This window comes from Mustela putorius, unplaced genomic scaffold (genome assembly GCF_011764305.1).
Source record: "Mustela putorius furo isolate JIRA1106 unplaced genomic scaffold, ASM1176430v1.1 tig00003853_pilon_pilon_pilon, whole genome shotgun sequence".
In the NCBI taxonomy this organism is placed as follows: Eukaryota; Metazoa; Chordata; class Mammalia; order Carnivora; family Mustelidae; genus Mustela; species Mustela putorius.
This window is the reverse complement of record NW_025422005.1, coordinates 8,558,152-8,581,391: the sequence shown is the minus strand read 5'-3', so window position 1 is coordinate 8,581,391 and position 23,240 is coordinate 8,558,152. Positions and strand designations below refer to the sequence as shown.

The 23,240-nt window shown below is 49.0% G+C and overlaps 1 protein-coding gene across 4 annotated transcripts in view; it reads right to left on the bottom strand.

Annotated features, from left to right (window-relative positions):
- TNFRSF8 (TNF receptor superfamily member 8) overlaps positions 1 to 23,240 on the bottom strand; it is a 62,238-nt gene that overhangs the window by 17,784 nt on the left and 21,214 nt on the right. For 2 of the 4 annotated variants that reach the window (XM_004741453.3, XM_045063760.1), the window contains exons 3-8: positions 23,073 to 23,189; positions 15,191 to 15,343; positions 11,346 to 11,415; positions 10,817 to 10,977; positions 7,865 to 7,981; positions 4,758 to 4,907 (exon numbers count right to left, since the gene is read on the bottom strand). In XM_004741453.3, the coding sequence (XP_004741510.1) occupies positions 4,758 to 4,907; positions 7,865 to 7,981; positions 10,817 to 10,977; positions 11,346 to 11,415; positions 15,191 to 15,343; positions 23,073 to 23,189 (768 nt within the window). The remainder of the gene's footprint in view (positions 1 to 4,757; positions 4,908 to 7,864; positions 7,982 to 10,816; positions 10,978 to 11,345; positions 11,416 to 15,190; positions 15,344 to 23,072; positions 23,190 to 23,240) is intronic. The other 2 variants (XM_013048915.2, XM_045063761.1) reach the window with 2 other exon arrangements.

Here is a 23,240-nt window from a genome sequence, read left to right as displayed (position 1 = left end):
CCACTCGTTCCAGGAGTAAGAGAAACACCTGAAGCCAATGCAAACCAAACCTACGCGCCCAGGCAAGACGGCAAAGCCTCCAGCTGACCCAGGCAGGACAGCTGAACCCTGAAATGTCAACGTTGTTTGCTGTTTGCCGTCCGCTATGCCTGCAGGCCCGTGTCTCAAAGGATCAAAGTGGAAAAGCCGCCCCTCACCTCCAGCCAACTGTGATCACACAGGAAGGTGACTTGGTGCTCTACACCTCCTGATTTTATGCAAAAGAGAAACCTGATAAATACATATAAATAAACATATGAAATTACTATCTCCTGTTATTTAAAGTAGCTGCAGTTTTTTGAAAGTTCCTTTCTTTTGAGATCAACTATATTAAGGCATAATTGATATAGGAGAAAATGTCCCTTCCGTTGTACTATTCGATGGGTTTTGAAGACTGAGTCCTTCCAATGTACCTATACCTCCATTCAAGATCTAGAACATTCCCACCATCCCAGTAAGTTCTCTGGTGCCCTTCTGCCATAAACCCTCCTCCTGCATTCAGGCAACCACTGGTCTGTTTTATGTCTATATAGATTAGTGTGCCTGTTCCAGAATCTCGTTAGACCGGCTCGGGCAGGAAGTACTCTCTGGGTCTGGCTTCCTTCTCTCAGCGTGTTTCTGCGATTCACTTATAATGCCCAGCACACTCGTCACTGTGGAGATGTGCCACATTTTCCCGGTCACCCGCAGATGGACAGCTGGGTTGTTTCCAGATTGGAGCTTTTTAAAATAAATTATAAATTATAAATAAGGCAACTCTGAATGTTCTTGTACAAGTCTCCATGAGGACATACAATTTCCTTCCTCCTGATACTTCGGAGCAGAGGGGACGGCTGTATGTCACTGTGCCAACCACACAGAATGCCTTCGAGGACCCCCAGGCAGCACCATGAGGAGAGAGCCTCCCACCTCTCTCTAAGGCACCTGAGTCTGAGCTCCCACTGGACACCTGCCGGAATGCAGCAAAAGAACCACTGTCCTGGGGTGCCTGGGTGGCTCAGTGGGTTAGGCATCTGCCTTGGGCTCAGGTCATGGTCCCAGCGTTCTGGGATCGAGCCCTATGTTGGGCCCCCTGCTTAGTGGGGAGCCTGCTTCTCCCTCTATCTCTGCCCCTCCCCCAACACCCACTCATGCTTTTCTTTCACAATCTTTCTCAAATAAGTAAAACCTTCAAAAAAAAAAAAAAAAAAGGAAGTACCGCTGTCCTTCTCTAAGTGGAGAAGGGGGACCTAGTGCTCCTTGGGTGCCTCTCAACCTCACCTGTAGCCGCCTCCCTTCTCCCGGGGGTAGTGGCCCTCCCCCTTTCCTCTTTCTTTAAATCTGGAGGTGAGGAGAAGGTATTGTTTAGCCCCTACTTAGGCTGCTGCGTTGTCTGGTAAGAGCCAACTGAAAGACAGGGAAAAAAGAAAAAAGAAACTCCCACTCTTATTCCCAATTTAGAACTAAAAAATATAGTATTTGCCAGACTGAAATATTTCTCTTTAAATCCAAACACCTGATCCTTGGGCCATCTGAAGGAGAATGGTCTTAGCATCAAGGTCGAGCGGGTTCTCTTTTTGTGCATCCAACAAGTGCTTAAAATCAGATAAAATTTTCATCTTCATATTTGGAGTGTAGGTTAGTCGGCTTTTTATTTTCCCTAGAGTTCTTAACTGCCTTTTGGTTTTCGTGTTGAGAAGAGAATAATGTGCCTTCACCGTATCATCAAGTTTTTCAAACCTACTACTCAGGAAGTTTACTGTGATTCCTTCTTTCATTCCTGCAGACAAGACAACTCACTGGAGCCCTCCTCCATTTTTCTGTTCTCATCTGGCTCAATTGGTCTGCAGTACAGCTGTCATACTGGGACTTCCCTGCTCTCCTAGGATAGAGTCACTGTTTTCTAGATTCATGGCTTTTTTTGTTTGTTTGTTTTAGCCCCTCATTTAGCCAGATAACATCTTCAAGTAACTTTCTAAGAGAGGACACATGAGAGAAAATCTTCCTGCCCTTTTATGTCTGAAAATGCTTTTTGATGCTTTCAACCTTAATTGTACTTAACCGAATAGAAAATTCTAGGTTCAGAACTAAGAAGAAGCTGATGTGGTCTGGTAGGGAGGACTCTGGGCTGGAACTCAGGATCCTTATGTTCTAGCTCTACCTCTAACCATATGATTCTCTCCATCCATAAAACTAGGTGGGTAAGATCAGGTCGCAGGTGGTGAAAGCCTTTGAATGGGCCCTCAGAAACATTCTGGGTGGCCAGCACAGGAATCTAGTCATCCATCTCCTGGGTATTTACTCATGAGAGATGAAGAAATATGTTTACAGAGTTGTACAAGACTTTTTGTAATTGCTTTATTCGTAATAGCTCCAAACTAGACATAACCCAAATGTCTGTCAACTAGTGAATGGATAAAGACATCTATTTTGTCTAGGTCTGAGTAATCTTCATTCGTCCTGCTTTGCTCTTGGTAGGCCCCTCTGAAGTTTCATATTTTTCAGGTCAAGTATGCAAGGAAAGTTGGGGCATCACGGTGGGTACAAGGCCCGGAGCACAGTGACCAGGCCAACATTTGTGAATGCGGAAGACCCAAGGCTTAGGGTAAGGGGTGCACAGGGGAATTATGGCACTTGGGCTGACATGAGGCCCGGAGTATACCAGTGTCCCTGTTGGGAAGGCCACACCAAGGTGGTCATCAGACCAAGGCTGGGGCTGTGAGGCTACCCAGGGACTGTCTACTCTGGGAACATGACTGGGGCGGGCACGACCAGATGTCCCCACCCATGTGCTCTGCCGACAGAGGGCGCAGCAAGAGCAAGAAAAAGCAAATGCAGCCAAGAGAAGCCTCCTTCTCCCTACAATGGCTCCCCAGTGCCCTCTACTGGCAGAGCTCAACATCGCGATCAGGAGGAGAAACGCAGAAGAGTCTGGTCCAGCAGGTGCTGAAGGTGAATGGACCACGGAGAGGCAATACCCAGGAAGAAGCACACTTTCTTAAAAACTTTCTTGGTCCTCTTCTCTCTTACTATTTCTTTTTCGCAGCATTCTGATCTCTCTCTATGGATGTAACAACTTCTTGAGTTTTTCTGTGGATGCTAATTTAACATTTTAAATATCTACTCCTATTCCTGAAGCCATTTCCATCGCTTCATCCACGGTGTCCTGTGATTTTGTTTTCCTCCATCGTGCAGCTGGTTTCCCTTATCAGTCTGAATGGCTTTACTGCCCACTCCTATTTCCTTAAAGAGGACTCCGCTGCATACTCCAGCAGCTGGTGGGGTTTCTTCTGCTGCGTTGGTAGCACGGCCTTTCCACCTGAGGCCTCTTCGGGAACAGGGGTCCGGCTGGGAACTCTGGGCGGTGGGGAGTGTGGGCTGACCGTCTTCACTTCAGGGGGACTTAGCAGGGGTAGCTTATCGCCAGGCTATACTCCCGAACACACAACCAAAGAGGGCTTTCCACAGGGCGGCAGCCCCCACCGGCAGCCCCATGTTTCTCCAGATACTCCTTCAGTGTCTTCAGCCAAAAAGTCGATGATTTTCACCAGAGGATGAAAACTCGGGCACCATCAGGGTCCGTGGTGTACCACTGTCTCAGATTTTTAACTGTTATTTCCCAGACGAATTTGCAGCCCGCTGCACTGTTCAATTCTCCGCTTCAGCCCCATTCTTCCTTCTCCAGGCCACTCTGAGCCCAGAGCCTCCGTGGGGTCTTGTGAGCAAGGGACCTCTCACTTGTCCTGCAGCACAGGTGGCGTGAATTCCGGGGCAAGGTTTCCTCCCCCTCATTTCATTTGTCACCACCCATCCATCTGTTTTCTACCTTCTAGAAATTTCCTGAAATCTCCTTTCTGCTGATTTACCAGGTTTTTTTTTTCCTCCAACGTCAAGAGTTTATATTTTTCTGTACTCAGAAAAATGTCTACCATCTTTTTTTTCCTTGTTTTCTCTTGTGTTTTTTGTTTGTTTATTTGTTTTTTTAAGTGAGCTCCACACTCAACATGGGGTTCAAACTCACAACCCTGAGATCACGAGTTGCATGCTCTGCTGACTGAGCCGGCCAGGTGCCCCCAAGGCCTACCATCTTGAGTTGGAACGGTCTTCAAAAATTTCATATTGCTCTATCTTGAGTCAATGAAACAGCCTTTCAAATGAGTGAAGATTTTACCAGCCCAACAATTTCAAAAGGAACAATTCTTTTAAAAAATCATCAGTGTCTCTTACTGAGGGGCACCTGGGTGGCTCAGTCCGTTAAGCATCTGCCTTCAGCTCAGGTCACAACCCCAGGGTCCTAGGATCGAGCCCCACTTCGGGCTCTCTGCTCAGCAGGGAGCCGGCTTCCTCCTCTCCCTACCACTCCCCCTGCTAGCGCTCTCTCTCTTCCTTACTCTCTAAGTAAATAAAATCTTAAAAAAAAAAAAAAAAAGAATCTCTTACCAAAATGCCAAATCTAGATTTAAGTTTATTTATTTATTTTTTAAGCAATCTCAATGTGGGGCTCAAACTCACAACCCCAAGATCAAGACTGACATGCTCTTCCGACGGAGCCAGCCAGGCACGCCCAGATCTAGATTTTATTCCACTCACCAGATCTAACTATGAAAACAAAACCAAAGCCCAAACCTGACCTAGTTAACAGCTGGGGTTGAAGGTCATTTGCCCAGTGCGGGGTGAAGAGATGTCCAGCTGCAGGGGCACAGACGGAAGCCCACTGGTTGGGGGTGCAGACAGCTTACCCTGGGGTTTGGTGACGGTCCCTGGTGGGCAGCTGGAGCGGGGGGTACAGCGGGCACAGGAGTTGGTGGCTGACGTGGTACAGAACATGCCAGATCGACATTCGCAGACGCGAGAGGAGTTCCATGTGCACGGCGTCTTCTCCACCAGGTCTTCAAAGGGACACAGAGAAGGGTCGTGAGGAGGGATCTGGGATGGCAAGAGCAGAGGGTCCCGAGGACCCCCAGGAGGGCAGAGAAGCATTTGCCTGGAAGCAAGCGCTCATGTGACTATCCTGTCGAGCAGATCTTTCGGCTCAAAATAGTTGGGCTGAGCGAAAGATGGCAAGGGGGAGAAAAAGAGTATGTACTATCTGATCACGTTTACAGAAAATGCTAGAATATGCAAACTCCTCCACAGTGACAGGAAGCAGGATGATTGCCTGGGAATGGAAGTGGGGTGAGCAATGGTGGGAGGGACGATAAGGAACTCGAGGAAACTTTCTGGAAACTTCTTTTCCTTGATTGTGGTGATGGCTTCACAGCTGCATACGATGTCAAAATGTATCAAATGGCACGCTTTGCCCACATGCGTGGCCCTGCGTGTCAATCCTGTCGCAATAAAGCTGATAAAAGAAAATAATCTAGAGAACAGGGTGAGCACGCATGGGTAGAGATGAACCCACAGTGGCTGTGGCTCGATCATTCGTTCAAAGTGGGTGATGTCCACAGCCATTCCTGACTTTTCTCTACTTCTGAATACGCTTGAAATCTTCAGTGCTGGGGCACCTGGGCGGCTCAGTGGGTTAAGGGTCTGGCTTTAGCTCAGGTCATGATCTTGGGGTCCCGGGCTGGAGCCCCATGTTGGGCTCCCTGCTCAGCGAGGAGTCTGCTTCTCCCTCTTTCCTCTTCTCCGCCCTCCCGCCCCCGCTCATGCTTTCTCTCTCTCTCAAATAAATGAACAAAATCTTAAAAAAAAAAAAAAAGAAAGAAATTTTCAATGATAAAAAGGGTTATTTTTTCCAAAATTAAAAAAAAAAAAGTTGGAAGTTTTATCAAAGAAAGCATGTGATAATGCATTTACATATGCTTGGGAATATTTTATGTGCTCTAAATGGGTGAAAACAGAATGACCACATTAATAGATCAGACACATGTGACTGGCTGGGGAGGACTTTCCTCAATCAGCAGGATACTTCACAGACCTCAGATGGTAACCTCATAGTCTCTTCCTGAAACCTCCAGAGAGAGTGGGAACTGGGGAGGGGTTGGGGAGTTTGTGCGGGCAGCAGGAGTGAGCTCAGCAGTGCCAGCGAGGGCTTGGGACAATGACAGCTGTTATCACAATCTCAGCTATTAACAGCACCGAGCGTGGGTGGGACGTGCCTGGGTGGCTCAGGTAAGCGTCCGACTCTTGGTTTCCGCTCAGGTCATGATCTCAGGGAAGTGAGAGCAAGCCCCACTTGACAGGGCTCTGTCCTCAGCGGGGAGTCTGCTTGAGGTTCTCTCCCTCTCCTTCTCCCCCCTTCCCACATGCACACACTCTCTCGCAAAATAAATAAATAAAATCTTTTTTTTTTTTAATATTATTGAGTACAAACAAGGCAGCCATAATACCATCGGGTGCATGGGGGGTCTTACTCTTAGCATCCTGCCCTGATTAACTTAGTCTGACCTACTTAATTCCTGCATCAGGTCTTCAAGAGAGTACTATTATCATGGCCACTGCAGATGAGGGAACTGAGGCACGGAGATGTTAAGAAACTTGCTTGTGTTTATAAGCTGCAAACTGGTAGGGCCAAGATTTGAACCCAGGCTCTTGGGCTCCAGAGTCCGTGCTCCTGGCCCCTGTTCTCTACCCAACGGCTTCACAGAGTTTTCATCCTAGAGCTGAAGGAATTCTCTTGTTTCTCTATCTGACATGGTAGCTTCAGCAGATGATATTTTTTCCAAAAATGGCCAGAGCAGCATTTCTGGCCCCATCTGTTCTTCCAGACCTCTGCCTCACTGTTGAGAAGCTTGATTTCTTCTCCTTCCGCTGACTCTAGTGGGATGTGTGACTGCCTCAAGAGGTAAAAACTGGCGGAAAATACGCCATGTGACTTTCAAGCCAAGGTCAACAGAAGGGATGTGGCTTGTCCCCACCCCTGCCCCATCCTTGGAATCCAGGCGCCAGGCCTCGAGGAAGCCCCCAAGTTAGCCATACAGAGGCCACGAAGGAAAGGGCTTTCAGACAATTCTCGCCTGTAGCCTTCACGTTTTCCAGCTGAAATCCCAGACATTGTGCAGCAGAGACCAGCCACCCGCTCAGGGTCCTGTCTGATTTCTGACCCATGGAATTCATGAGTAAACAGGAGGGGGTTGGTTTTGCCACCATGTTTTGAGAAAGCTTATTTGTGGCCTTTGCAACTGGAACAGTGGCCCCAGTGACAAATGGTGTTCTTTCCTCTTTGGGCCTCTGCTGACTTCAGCCACTGTTTCTGTGAAAGAAACCTTGGACAAGGAGACACAATCACGCATCCACTCCCTGCTCCCGTGGCCTTTGTGATGGGGCTGGGGATACAATCAGCCACGGCTGTCTGCGGCCTGGGCAGCTGCCCCTGTCCTGCGCAGCCCTTGTGGATGGATGTCAGGGGGCAGCTGGTGGTGCTGTGAGGCTGTGCTGAGTCGGCCACATACACAGAAGTCACCCAGCAATTGCCTGTCCTGAGAATGTTCTAAGGACAGTATAGTGACTAGCCGAGCCCAGAACCTCCAAGTTGAAACTCTGGCCATGCCGCTCTCGGGGGCCTGTGGCCTTTGTAAGGTCTCAGTGTTCTCCTCTGTACAATGGGGACAACTGTAATCCACACACCAGAGGACAACTACCAAAAATAACAGGACAAGCCTGGAACAGGTGGGTGGTAACGAACGCTTCCTTGCAGGAGTAAACAAATGGAAGCTGTGTGAGAAGGGGTCACCACCATCAACACCCCGCAATCGAGAAGGACACTCAGAAAAGGCCCGCTGCTCAGAGATGCCAGCGAGGGGAGCTAGGCTCCTGAGGGCTGCGCAGTCCCAGAACAAACTCAGAGGCCCCCATCCCCAGATTCTTAGCCAAGAGCCCCTGCTCCCAGGAAGGAGCCCCTTACCTCCAGAACAGGTCACGCAGGCCGTGCAGCGGCCGTCCCTGTCTAGGTAGTAGTCCGGGTCACACTGCTTCCCGCAGTCCGATGACCCCTGTGCGCACGGCTGCTGGGAGATCTGCCCTGGGGAAGGAAGCAGAGAAGCTCCAGGCCGGGCCGCCTTGGCAGAGGCCCCACCTCTGCACCCAATCGCCACCCCCAGCTCCACGGCCAGCCCCCAAGCTCCACACATGTCAGATCGATCTCTCAGAGGGAGTCCTGAAGCCCAGAGAGGGAAGGAGTTTGTCTAAAGCCACACAGGAGAGCAGCACTCACTAAGCGGCCCCTGCTTCCGGTCCCTTTCCTCTCCCCAGCCTCCCTGCCGTGTCACCACCCTCCTCAAAACTCGGGGGCCACTTTCCCTCTGAGACCAGCCATGAGGTGATGTCTACTGGCCACAGCTTCTGCTCCGTGTGGCACTGGGGGATCCAGGCAATTCGGGAAGGCGAGGAAAAGAGAGGAAAGTAGTGGGGTCTGGTGAAGAAGACATCAGGCTGTCATGGACAGATGGCATCATTAAAGGGGACAGATGACCCGGAAGAACCAGCAGATTCTTCGATTAGTAGATTCTTAGATTATTAGAACTAACAAGTGAGTTTAACAAGGGGCTTGGAAATAATGTTATGACATCAAAACTGAGTGCCTATATGTTTGGGTTGAGCCACATGAATTGCTATTTTGGTAGGTGAGGCTGCCAAATATTGGCTGTTCACACGGTTCAAAACAATACCAGTGATGAAGAGTTAGAACACGAAATACTGAAAAAAAAAATATATTCCCCTCATCATCAGAAACATCAGGTACCTAGAAATCTAAAACAAAGCTATAAATCTCTCTACACAGAAAATAATATAATATTACTGGGAGAAGGTCAAGCAGACCTAAGTTGAATTCAATAAATAAAAATAAAAGGTTAGGGGTGCCTGGGTGGCTCAATGGGTTAAAGCCTCTGCCTTGAGCTCGGGTCACGGTCCCAGGGTCCTGGGATCGAGCCCTGCATTGGGCTCTCTGCTCAGTGGGGAGCCTGCTTCCTCCTGTCTCTCTGCCTGCCTCTCTGCCTACTTGTGATCTCTGTCTGTCAAATAAATAAATAAAATCTTAAAAAAAAATAAAGAGCGAAATAATAGAGAGCTTTACCATGTACTACTCGATACTGCAAAGATTCTCTCTAAAGTAAGCTGGATTCAGTGTGATCCCAACGAAAAGCCCAAGAGGACAGTTTACAGAATCTGAAAAGTTGATTCTGAAGTGGACACAGAGAGGCAGATGACTGAGAAGAGCCGGTCTAGTGACGAAGAACAAAGGTAGAGACATTGCTCAACCATCCCGATGACTTAATAAAAACCTGTGCCATTCAAGCCCCTGGGGCATCCACACGGTCTAGACGGAAAGACCAACGGAACAGAACATCAAGTCCAAGATCGTGCCCAGGCACATACGGACCTTTGGATACAAAGATGTCTGCAACACAGTGGGGAAGGATAAAAGATATTGGTTCAACTGGACATCCACACGGACCTTCCAGCAGGACCCTTGCCTCATGCCGTACACACAAGCCAAGGCAGACGGCGGGTCTACACATGAAAGGCAAAATGGGAACAATTCTAGGAAGTCGATGCAGATGTCTTCAAGACTTGAGTGGAGGAAAAGAATATAAAGAGCGGAGCATAAAAGCACCGGTCATAAAGGGAAAGATAGATCTATGTGACTACTTTAACATTTATTTTTAAAATATTATTTATTTATTTGAGAGAGAGAGAACACAAGCAGGGGGGAGGGGCAGAGGAAAAGGGAGAAGCAGACACCCCACTGAGCAGCTGAGCAACATGGGACTTGATCCCAGGACCTCATGATCATGATCTGAACCGAAGGCAGATGCTTAACTGACTGAGCTGCCCAGGTGCCCATGACTACGTTAAAATTTGGAAGATCTCTTTATGGGGGCGCCTGGGTGGCTCAGTCAGCTGAGCATTGGACTCCTGATTTCAGCTCAGGCCACGATCTCGGGGACCTGGGATGGAGCCCCACATCAGGCTCTGCACGCCACAGGGAGTCTGCTTGAGGATTCTCTCCCTCTCCCCTTGCTCGCACAACCGCACACATGCGCGCACGCTCTCTAATAAATACATCTTTTTAAAAAATAAAATAAAAAAACAAAATCTCTTTAGCAAAGACACTATAAAGAGAATAAGAAGATAAGCCACTGGGTGGAAGGTGGCCGTCCGCACACCACTATAGGATGAAGGGCTCAAACCCAGAACTGTAAGAAGTCCTATTAAGAAGTCAATGGAAGGGTTGCCTGGATGGCTCAGTCGTTAAGCGTCTGCCTTTGGCTCAAGTCATGATCCCAGGATCCTGGGATCCAGCTCTGCATCGGGCTCTCTGTTCAGCAGGAAGCCTGCGTCTCCCTCTCCCACTCCCCCTGCTTGTGTCCCTCTCTCGCTGTGTCTCTCTCTGTTAAATAAATAAAATCTTTAAAGAAAAAAAAAAAAAGAAGTCAATGAAAAAGACAGACAAGCCCCAGAGATTTCATACAAAGACTTGCTTTTCCTTATTCATCACAGCCAAAAGGAGGAAACAACCCAAATACCCAAAGACTGCTGGACAACCACGGGCCAGCACCGGAGGCCAGTCAGCCATGGCAGGAGTGGACTGAGGGCCCCGCCGGTCGCCGTGGGAACCCGGAGGGTGTCAGACCCACAGCTGCTCCTGCACTAGCACCTCCGCGTCACACACACTCGAGCTGTCCAGCGAATGTCGTCCATGACTACAGCCCCAAGAGGCCTGGAGACACTCTTCTCCTCCGACTGGGAAAGATCACAGCCCAGGGCCCCCCTGCCTGGACCAGCCCGCAGGGGTCGCCTGCCAACGAGACGCTGCTGCCCTGGAAACGAGCCACAGCCTCTCGGAAGAACTCACCTGGACCTGGACCGGGCTCCCGCACCGAGGAGGGAGAGCTGGGGGCTCTCGTAATTTCGGAACCGTGTTCCAGGGTGAGGGAAGCGCCCCTTCCGGGAAGCGTGGTCCTCGCCCTGGAGCTTGCTGAGGCAGTCCTGAGGGGCCTGGCCTGGAGGGTGCTGCTGCCAAGAGAAAAGTTAGAAATGGCACTGCCAATTCTCCTGAGGGGGCGAAGTGGGGGGGGTCTGTGCTCAAGGGCAACCATTTCTGCAGAGAAGGGGGTCCCCAGACCCTCTGTCCACAACGTCCGGCAGCCCTGCCGTCAGCTCCTGGGAGCAAGGACTGTGTTTTCTAGGCTCTTCTCTCATATGCTCTGGGAAGACTGAGCACATGGTGGGGCCTCAGTGGCTTGTGGGCTTGGCAGAGAGACTCCCCGGGGTCCTGACACCCTGGGCTGAACCCCAACCCACCACAGCCAGCGGGGCCCTGAGCATCCTATGGGGCGGGACAGCCCCACACCAAGGTCAGCTGGTGGGGAGAGGGGAGTCACCTGGTGGCCGCCCGGTCAGGACTGGTCACTGGGGAAGGTCGCTCACAGATGGTGTCCCTTTCTGCTGTGCCTACAGGGGGGACAGAAATGCAGGAGTGACAGATGTCACGGCGGAGCCTGAGGAGACTCACTGAGACACTGAGAAGACGTCATGAAAGAGCCTGAGGACTCCAGGCACAGATCTTTTACCACCACAACCCAGAGCTCGGAATGAGGTGCTTGGAAAATGTCGCGGCCATCTGATGTTTCAGCCTGCCCAGTGTCCAGGCCCTGTTGCGGTAAAGCACCTTGACTTTCCCCGGGGAATACTTTCCAGTCTCAGCGCCTGTGCTCAGGGCTGAGGCTGCCTCGCCTCCCTCCCTTCCAGGAGCACACACAGACCAGCTAGACCCATCAACCCCTTTGATTCCTCTGACCCCGGTGAACTGGTTCAGTGATGCGCACGTGACCCAAGGTGTGCCCAGGAGGAACGATATCAAGATTTTGGTTTCAGTTCTTGGAAGGAGAAGCCGTCTTTCCACTGGGGTTGGGTGGGAGGCAAGCCAGGAGCTGCTGGTACGAATCTTACAGATGCCTACACATAGGGGACCAGAGATAGCCCGACACTACCCAGGGAGCTCCAGACTTTGCAGTTACAGGAATCAAAAAATTTTGAGATTTTGTTTCCAGCAACCCAAAGATTCCTGAAGAATACTTAAGAATGCGATCAGAAAGAGGAACACCCATAGCACTTTCCGTCCGGCGGATCTGAGCTCACGTGCCGCCTCCATCATCCTCGCCGTGCCCACCACACTGCGTGACGTACAGTAAATGCCTAACCCATAGCATGTCCTTCTCCCCATCTGTACATTGCTTAGAGAGTGTCCCACAGGTGGGATTGTGATCTGAAGGTTTCTGGGCAGGCAGCGTGAGCAATGCGGATGTGTCATGTGCGTCAAGTGTGGTGGGGTGACCACGCCCGGTGTGACCTTCAAACCCAAACTCGGGTATTCCCTGCTCTGTGGCCTGGAGACTTGACCCATCTCTGGACCTCAACTTCCTCAGCTGTAAAAGACGGCTGATTCGGCCTGCTTGATGGCATTCTGAGCCCTTCAGGAGAGAACACCTGCACCAGCTCTGGGCACACAGCCATGGGCCGACTCTGAAGCAGAAACTACTTTCCATTTTACGGCTGGAGAGTCGCCCTGTGGGAGCAGGAGTCAGCCAGCAGCGCTGTCGTGGAGAAACCTGATGGGAATCCCACACATCATCTGAAACTGCCTCGTAACCACATTTTAAAAAGTAAAAAGAAACATGTGGAGTTAATTTACTTAACCTAATAGATCTAAAATACATCAGTAGATATTTAATATAAAAAATAACTAATGAGGGGCACCTGGGTGGCTCAGTGGGTTAAGCCTCTGCCTTCAGCTCAGGTCATGATCCCAGGATCCTGGGATCAAGTCCCACATCGGGCTCTCTGCTCCTCGGGGAGCCTGCTTTCTCCTCTCTCTCTCTCTGCCTTCCTCTCTGCCTACTTGTGATATCTCTCTCTGTCAAATAAATAAATAAAATCTTCTAAAGTAATAATAATTAATGAAGGGGCACCTGGGTGACTCAGTCATTAAGCGTCTGCCTTTGGCTCAGGTCATGACCCCGGGGTCCTGGGATCAAGTCCCACATTGGGCTCCCTGCTCTGCAGGAGGCCGGCTTCTCCCTCTTCCACTCCCCCTGCTTGTGTTCCCTCTCTTGCTGTGTCTCTCTGTCAAATAAATAAATAAATAAATAAATAAATAAAATAATGAGACATTTTACATTTTTGTCTACTAAATGTTTGAAATCCAGTGAATGTTCTGTCCTGACAGCCCATCTCAACCCAATGGGCCACATTTTAAATGCTCTCTGGCTGCATGTGGCCAGTGGGACCGCTAGGGGCAGCATAGTCCAGGGCATCAGAGAGAGGCCTCTGGTGCCAGCATGTGCCAGTCGCAGGAACACCACGGAAAGGGCCTCCCTGGCAGGAGAGGGTCCACAGGCCTGGCTGGAGCAACAGAACTCCAGGTACTTTTCCCAGATATGCAAGAGTTTCTGAGCTGGAAAGTCCCCCCAAGGCTGTCTACCAACAACTTCACATTTTCCCGATTGGAGACTGAAGCCCAGGATGGGGTGGGAACACGTCCCCCAGGTGCAAATCTAACAGTACTCCAGGGGTCTGATGCCCAGCCCCTAGCATCTTCCACTCCAGCCCGTGGCCCGGCTTGCGGCCCTAGATGACCAGGAGCACAACGGGCATGGTCTAGCTTCATGGAGCTACGGCTCAGGGAGGGAGGCCAGCCCTGATCAAACCAAGAGAGACACAAATGTTCATATCCACGTTTGCGAAGGACGCTGTGCGATAAGAGATCAAACACAGACATGACCTGTGATAAGTCATAGGAAGCCTCCTGACAAAGGGATGTGTGGACAGAGAGCTCAAGGCTGAGGAGCTGACTGAGTGAACAGGAGGCAAGGGTGTCCCAGGCAGAGGGAACCACATGCCCAAAGGCCTGTTAAGAGGGGGAAGCACCACGCAGCCACAGAACTGAAAGCGAGCAGACCAAGCTGAGCCAAGGAAAGAGGGAGACTGGCGCTGAGTCTGGGGCTGGGGGAAGGAGACGACATGGTGCAGGCCGTGTACACACTGTGTCCGGGAGACGGCCTGTGGCAATACGCAGCGGGTGCCCTTTTCCCTAGTCCTCCGACTAAAGACAGCTAAACCATGGGTACGTGTCTAAACAAAGACGACTCTGGACAGCGGAGAGAAGGCCTTGGAACCCAAGGAATGACACGGTGATGAGTCCCCTGGGTTTTCTCTCTGTTCGCCTATCCCAGACATGGAGCCAAATAAGCCAGCAGCCCGGAAATGCCAAACAGCACAGACTTTAGAAAAGAAGTCCCTCCAAAAACCGGTTCTCTTCTGCCAAAGGATCATGGCATTGTCATTAGAGTCATGAGGTGTGTGTGTGTGACAGAGGGAACCAGATTTGGTTTTGCAAGGGTGGCTCCGCCTGTGTGCCACGGGCGAGGAATGACAGGAGGAACTGGGTGTGGGGAATAGGAGACAGAATTAGGTGGACAAATGCTATGGGACCGGCTGTGGCGTGTGCGGGAAGGAAAGGACAGACAGTGGGGGAGAAGGTGGTAAGGATGGTGGAAAGCACCAGGTTAGAAGTGGGAGTATCATGGGCGGGGTGCCGGCACCTTTCTCCCCAGTGGGCGTGGCTCCTCGGATTCCATCTTGCCGCCTCCCCAGCCTGGGGCTATGGTCCACCCACTCCCCAAGCCTCCCTTCTAGAACGTGTCCTCAGTACCACCCACACAGCATCTGTGGCCCTTACCTCCTTTCTGGCCATGAGCCTCCTTGTACGGTCAGAAAATTAGAAGCCCAGAGAGGGTAAGGAATTTGCCTGAGCTCACATGGCAAACTGAGAAAGAAATCCAAGTGTCTCAGTAGCTCTAACTCCCAATGCCTCAATGGTGAATTGGCAAAACCAGCCCTAATCCTCTGGGGAACTCCCACGACAGAGTTTGCTTCTTGTTTACCAGGCATCAGAGAACTTCTGCCCCAAACCTCAAACCAAACCCAAGACTTCATCCCGGCACGCCTGTGCTTCTGGCCACCAGAGTCTCGCTGAGCCCAGGACACAAAGTGCAGGGAAGTGGGGAAGGGGGCTCTGCAGTAGCTGGTGCCCCTACAGGATCTCCAAAGGAGACAGCGGTCTGTCCAACAGGAAGAAGGAAGTGGGAGGTCATAGGTCATTTGGAGATCTGGGGCAGGTGCAGCTGGGCCCAGATCTTGGTGCCGGCCTGAGAGTGAGGATACTTACCCTGGAACCTGACGACCTCCCCTGGTGGGCAGACGGAGTGCGGCCTACAGCGGGCACAGGATTTGGTGGCTGATGTGTAACAGAACATGCCAGGCCGACACTCACAGACGCGGGAGGAATTCGCTGAGCATGGAATCTTCTCCACGAGATCGTCTAAGGGACACAAAGAAGAGTCACAGGGGACAGAGGAAGGACAGGGGAAGAGAGCCAGAGAACCCTCATGGCCAGTGCCCGTTTGGCACAAGACAGAAGATGCCGCTGTGGCCTCCCTTTGGGCAGGGAGCTGGCACGCTCAGCCCTTCTTTCCAGAATGTTCCTGCAACAAGGGCCAGAAGCCAGGCAGGGCCAATGGGGCAGACTCCCCTTCCCCACCCAGATGCCCAGATGTCATTATAATCGTATTAAAAAGAAATTAATGGACCCATTTTAAAATGGGCAAAAAAATAAAAATAAAAAATAAAGACACGGAGGAACCCTTCAAGGCCCAGTGCTACACGAAAGAAGTCCGTCTGAAAAACCTGCGTGCTGTGTGATTCCAACTCCGCGGCCTTCTGGAAAAGATCGAACCATCGAGACACTGTCAAGTGGTTGCCGGGGGTCTGGGAGGAGGGTCCTAAACCTGACATTCATGTCACTATTGCTCGTAATTGCCAAAAAGTAGAAACAACCCAAATGTCCACCGATCGATTGTTCAGCCATAAAAAGGAATGACCCTGTTACAGCATGGATGAACCTTGAAAACACTGCAAAGTGAAAGAAGCCAGTCACTAAAAGCCGTATATTGATGACTTTGAAATGCCCAAACTAGGCAAATCCACACAGACAGAATGTCGACTGGCGACTATAAGGGAGTGGAACAGGAGGGGAATGGGAAGAACAGGGCTTCTTCTGCGGGAGGTGGAAATATTCTGAAGTCAGATAGTGGTGGTGGGTTGCATATTGTGAATACAATAAAACCACGGTACTGCACATTTAAAATGGTGAATCTTAGGGGCGCCTGGCTGGCTGAGTCAGCACAGCTCGCCACTCTTGATCTCTGGGTCTCGAGTTCAAGCTCCACGTTGGGCATAGAGCTTATATGCGAGAACAAACAGTTAATATAATTTAATTTTTAAAATAAATTAAGTGGTGAATTTTATGTCAAGAGGAAAAAAAACCAAATCACTGGTATAAGTAATCGGCAAATGCAAACATCCGTGGAAAGCAACACAGGGCATCCTTGGCCATCCGGAAATGGTGAAGGCTTCCTGAAACATGGAAGCAGGTGGGGCTGCATGGAAGAAGGAGACGGAAACCGGCAGCCCAAAGTATACCCAAGACGGTTATTCTGGGAGAGGCTCCAGTCTCCGAGTGGGTACAGGGCAGGGGCAGGCCCCAGGGAAGCCGATGGGGGAGACAGCAGGAGCACCCAGCTGGGTCAGTCTCCCCACGCTTCTCATCCACTTACGCCACAGGTCCAGAAGCCAAGCATCTCCCCCAGGAGACTCTTAGGTGAGGTGAGCACAACAGTGCCCCAGGGCTGGTCCTACGTGGGAGGAAGGGATCCTACAGAAGATTAGCCACTAAACAACACACGCCCCCATCCCAGCGACCAGATACAGTGTGCAGAAGGGTCACCCGTGGGAGAGAAAAAGAGCTCCAAACTCAAAAAGAACTAACTCTCGAAAGAGCAGATAAAAGAAAAAAGAAAAAACAAAAACCCACAGAACAAACCATTAGAATTAGTACAATTAATATCCTCAGGAATTTGCAGCTATACAACAGAATCCCCTGGAGCTCAAGGAAGAAAGGAAGGACATAGAAGCCATAAAAAGGGATCCTCGGGCACAGAATGCTGTAGTCACCAATTCATTTCCTGTGGGCTCACGCAAAGACTACATTTCCCAGCCCCCCTCAGAGTTGGATTTGGGTCCCGTGACAAGATTCTAGCAAATGAGATGTGAACAAAAATGATAGGCGCTTCTCCCAGGCCTGGCCCCTAAAGCCATCTCGTGGGGGGGCTTTCTCATCTCTCTCTTCCTTGCTGTAGTGGCCCCGGAGCAGTACTCTTGCCTGCACCCCGGAAGCAGTACTGAGGAGAGCATAAAATCCCGAGAATTCTAGAAAATCTAAGAGTGGTAGACTGAGGGCGCCTGGGTGGCTCAGTGGGTTAAGCCGCTGCCTTCGGCTCAGGTCATGATCTCAGGGTCCTGGGATCGAGTCCCGCATCGGGCTCTCTGCTCAGCAGGGAGCCTGCTTCCCTCTCTCTCTCTCTCTCTGCCTGCCTCTCCATCTACTTGTGATTACTCTCTGTCAAATAAATAAATAAAATCTTTAAAAAAAAAAAAAGAGTGGTAGACTGAGGACAAACAGTAGACATCCCTGGAAAATTCAGAAAAAAAACAGAGGCCTGGGCAAAGGTGGGAACAGTGCTGGGACTTGCCAACTTTCAGGAAGGCAGGCCCAGGGGAAATGAACAGAGGCCCCGGGAGTGGGGTACACTTCTTTTCGGGCAGCAGGATCTCTAGATACGCCCCTGATGGAAGGGAAGGCAGATCGCTCTCCCAGCAAGGACAGAGCCGTCTCTGGCTGCACTCTGCCTCCCACCCAGGCCCTCGGGCTCCTAAAATCAGTTTCAAAAGTTAACACTCAGGATTCCTTCAAAAACTAAATAGGATGACCACACGATCCAACAATTCCACTGCTAAGGATATACCCCAAAAGAACTGAAAGCAGAGACCTGAACAGATTATTTGCCGATGTGTGTATTCAACAGCAAAATTCACAACAGCTAAAAGGTAAAAGCATCCCAAGTTTTCACCAACATGAACGGATGAACAAAATGTGGTCGATCCATCCAGTGGTGTATTAGCCTGACACCTGCTGCAGTGTCTTGAAGACACGAGGCTCAGTGAAATAAGGCAGTCACAAAAGATAAATATTTTAGGATGATACTTATATGAACTTCCTAGAGTGGTCAAATTTACAGAGACGGTGAGTAGAACGGTAATTGCCAAAGGCTGGGGGTACCATGCTAGGGAGCTAGTGTTCAGTGGGGACAGAGTTACAGTTGGGAAATAGTGAGAATGTTGCCCCCAAAAATGCGAATGCACTTGGTGCCCCCCCCCCACGCCACAGTACACTTAAAATGGTTACAATGATCGGACGCTTAGGTGACTCAGTTGGTTAAGCATCCGACTCGCTTCCGCTCAGTCATGATTTGGTTACATCATGATCCCAGGGTCCTGGGATAGAATCCCATGTTGGACTCCCTGCTCCACGGGAAGCCCGCTTCTCCTTCTCTGTCTGTCATGAATAAATAAAATCTTTTTTAAAAAATGGTTACAATGATCATTTTCTGTTATGTACATTTTACTACAGTGTTTTTGAAAAGTAACACTCAGCCCCCAGCTGAAGGTCTGAGCTGAAAAGACAAACCAGAGCCCAGGGAGGTAGGGCAGGTATTAAAGAAGTTACGCCACAACAAGCTGCTGCCCCTGCTAAGCTGAAGCAAAAAAAAAAAAGAGAGAGAGAGAGAGAGAAGAGAGCACTGCAGACACACCGTAGCAGTAAAGAAGGAAGGGAGGGAGAAGACTGGAAAAGAAAGAGAAAGATCTAAAGGAGATAGAAATACATTTTGGAAAGACCAAGAACCCAGACTAAAACAGAAGCAATTCCAGGAGTGCTTCACACTATAAAAAAAAGTTAATAAGAATATAAATTCAGCCTGGGTGGTTCACTCAGTCAAGCATCTGCCTTCGGCTCAGGTCATGATCTCAGGGTCCTGGAACTGAGTCCCCACATCGGGCTCCTTGCTCAACAGGGAGCCTGCTTCCCTCTCTGTTTGACACTCCCCCTGCTTGTGCTCTCTCTCTCAGACAAATAAATAAATAAAATCTTTTAAAAAAAAAAAAAAAGGAATATAAATCCAGCAAAGGAAAACCTCAAAGAAAAGAGGATCTTTTAAAAAGCATGGGATGAGAAGTTAGACTAGAGAGTTAAAGTAAGCAAACTTTGGAGATCAACTTTGGAGATGCAAAGCATCTCCAATAAATTCAATGAATACATTACAAGTGTCCTGGGAGTCCTGGTGACACCTGGAGGCAAGCAGCGGAAGAGATCAGAAAGAAGACGGAGTTCATGGCACGGAAAAAGCAGTAAGAAAATGCCAGTGCATGCAAGATAAAAAGATGAAAGAACACAGGGAAAGGGCGCCTGAGAGGCTCAGTCAGTTCAATGTTTGCTTTCAGCTCAGGTCATGACCTTGAGGTCCTGGGATAGAGTCCCCCATCATCATCATCATCATCATCACCAGCACCCTTGGGTTCCCTGATCAGGGCGGAGCCTGTGTCTACTTCTCCCTCTACCCCTCTCCTTCTGCCCTTCTCCCCTGCTCATGCTCTCTCTCTCTCTCTCTCTCTCTAATAAATAAGTAAAATCATAAAAGAAGAAGATGATGAGGACAATGACGGCAGAGAAGGAAGGAAAACACAATCAAACTTCAGGATACGAGGCAACCATAAAACTGATACTGAGATACATATTTAACAGAAACAGAAATCCAAGCCAATTTCCCAGAAATGAAGAAGAACTACATCTGCAGATAGAAAAGACATTCCAGGGACACCTGGCTGCCTCAGTCAGTGGAACATGAGACTCTTGGTCTTGGGGTCGTGGGTTCAAGCCCCTTGTTGGGTATAGAGATTACTTAAATACCTAAAAACTTGAAAAGAGAGAGACAGAGAGAAGACCTTCCAGGTACTAGGAAGAATTCTTTCCAAACAATTAATATCAAGGCACATTCTTATAAGTTTCTGAGCCCTAAGGATAAGGAAAGTGTTATACTTGCAGTCTCCTACAAAGGGGAAAAAAGAAGACAGATAGCAGACCACGCCACAGCAATATTCAGCAAAGAAGACAACGCACCAAACCCTACAAAGTTCTAAAGAAAATTTCTAGGAATAATCATATACAAAGTTGTCATTCAGGCATAACGGCAAGAAACATTCTCAAATATGAAAGAACCCCCTTTCAGGGGGATGCGCAAAGATGAGTCTTTCCTCAAAAATCCACAGGTCAGTGAAATCTAACCAACCAAGCAATATATCAAAATGAAAAATTCAGAAACAGAGAAGTGGTCGTCAATGTACTCCTAGTGCCCAATGAATAACCTGAAATAGCAGAGTAACGCTAACAGGCCAAGGGACTGAGTCTTCTTGTAAAGAATATAAACACCATAGGCAATAACAAAGGAAAAAGGAAAAAAAAAACGTATGTCAGTAATTAAAGTCAGGAAGAGGTCAAGGAAGCAGCAAGCTAATTACTTCATTTTTCATTACAGGAAACCAACCTACCCTATCCTGTCCAAAAACTGAAACAAGCAGAACATGATTTTACCACAAGAGACAGTTATTCCTTTAATGATTTCCAACTGCTTCTTGATTTTCATAATCTCTTCTTAATTTTAGATGGTTTTATTTTTAGAAACCGTTCTCTTGTGATTGTTGTATTTTCACTTTAGTCTCTTCCTCCTCTGATACATTTGAATAAAATCAAATATGATCACTTGAACATCATAAACAGTAAGAGCCCAACCTCTTAAAGATCCCTTTTCTTGGGGTGCCTGGGTGGCTCGGTTGGTTGAGTGGCTGCCTTCAGTACAGGTCATGACCTTGGGTCCTGGGATGGAGACCCATCTTGAGCTCCCTGCTCAGTGGGGAGTCTGCTTCTCCCTCCCCCTCAGCCCATCCCTACCTCTCATGTGTGTATGTATGTATGCTGTATGGGTGTGCTCTCTCTCTCAAATAAATAAATAACATCTTATTTAAAAAATCCCTTATCTCTATGTATGTATAGACTGTCTGGCTGCAAACCTTCCCATGCTTCTTCCCTCTATATAGAGATACAAAGAATTGTCAGTCAGACACCCAAGGAAGGGGAAGGAGAAGGGCGGAGCTGGCTTTCTTCCTCACACTTCTGTATTGCTTGAAAGTTTTATAATGAATGCCGATAACTTTCATTTACAATGCAGTCATTAATTTTAAACATAAAGATATGCCAGAGAAATACCAGCGCAGACAAAGAAGAATGGCAATATTGATATCAAACAAAAATTGAATTGAGGCAAATACACTGTAAGGACCAAAGAGGTGTATTTCATGCTGATGAAAGGTCCAACCCACCAAGAAAGTACATTGTACCTAATAACATAGCTTTGACATACAGAGAGCAAAAATAAATAGAACACAATGAAAATCTGGTGAAAAACAAGCATAGGGGAGATGGATTTTACACATTTAACTCAGACATCAGCCATTTGGAAGGTGACAAAAATAGATAAGAATGAAAAAAAAATGCATATTATTTCAGGGGACCTAGCTGGCTCACTCAATAGAGCATGTGACTCTTCATCTCAAGGTCATGAGTTAAAGCCCCACACTGGGTGAGGAGACTCCTTGAATAATTTTTTTTTTAAGATTTTAATTATTTATTTGACAGAGAGAGCGCACAAGCAGGCAGAGTGGCAGACAGACGGAGAGGGAGAAGCAGACTCCCTGCTGAGCAGAGACCATGATGTGGAGCTCCATCCCAGGACCCTGGGATCATGACCTGAGCCGAAGGCAGCTGCTTAACTGACTGAGCCACCCAGGTGCCCCACCTTGAATAAACTTAAAAATTAGTTTAAAAGAATACATATTTAAAAAAAAAAAAGAACACCTCTTATTTAAATAACACAATTAACAAGCCTGATCTAATGGGTATATAGAGAATTTTGTACCTAACCAACAGAACATCCATCTTTTTCCCAAACACACTAAACATGCTTTTAAAATATGTACATTTGGGACGCCTGGTTGGCTCAGTGGGTTAAGCCTCTGCCTTCGGCTCAGGTCATGATTTTGGGGGTCCTGGGATCGAGCCCCGCATCAGGCTCTCTGCTCAGTGGGGAGTCTGCTTCCTTCCCCACCTCTCTCTGCCTGCCTGCCTCTCTGCCTACTTGTGATCTGTCCGTCAAATAAATAAATAAAATCTTTTAAAAAATAAAATAAGGTAAAATAAAATGTGAACATTTATTAGGGTACAAGAAATCTCCACAAATTTCCCAACCCCACACCACAAAAAACCCACACAAAACAAAACACCAGAGAGCACATAAACCACAACCATAATAAATTAACAATGAAAGTGCTATGGGACGCTTTCTCCTGGAAGCACTTGTGGTCTTAGGTGAATAACAGTTCTGGGTGTCAGACAGACAGCTCAAACTCCTGATCTGCCCCTTACCAGACTTTTCTAACTTTGGAAAGGCCCTTAACCTCCCTAAACCTGGGTTTCTTCACTGTAAAGCAGAGATAAGAAAAGAATTTCCCCCAGGGGCCTGGCTGGCTCCGTCTGTAGAACATGAGACTCTTCATCTCAGGGTCATAGGTTGAAGCCCCAAGTTGAGCATTGAGATTACATTAAAAAAGGAGTGGGGGGAATCTCCTAGAGGTCGAAGTCCCTCTAAAAACGGATGCAAGGGTGCCTGGGTGGCTCAGTTGGTAAAGCGACTGCCTTCAGCTCAGGTCATGATCTTGGAGTCCTGGGATCCAGCCCCACATCCCACTCCCTGTTGCATGGGGAGTCTGCTTCTCCCTCTGTCCTCTCCTCTCATGCTCTCTCACTCTGTCTGTCTGTCTCTCTCTCTCAAATAAATCTTAAAAAAACAAAAAACAAAAACGGATGCAAAACATCAATGGCTGATATCAATTCACAAATACAGAGGGGTAAACTGAGGCACCAGGGGGACAACTCAGAGTCCAGCCAGGCACCAAATGGGGTTGCTCCCCACCTTCTCTGCCTACAGCCCAGAGGGCTCCCCCTTCCCGGAAGCTGCCCCTGCGTGGGAGAACAGGGCCCTTACCTCCAGAACAGGTCACGCAGGCCGTGCAGCGGCCGTCCCTGTCCAGGTAGTAGTCGGGGTCACACTGCTTCCTGCAGTCGGATGACCCCCGTGCGCACGGCTGCTGCGAGGTGTGCCCTGGGGAAGGAAGCAGAGAAGCTCCAGGCGAGCCGCCTTGGCGAAGACCTC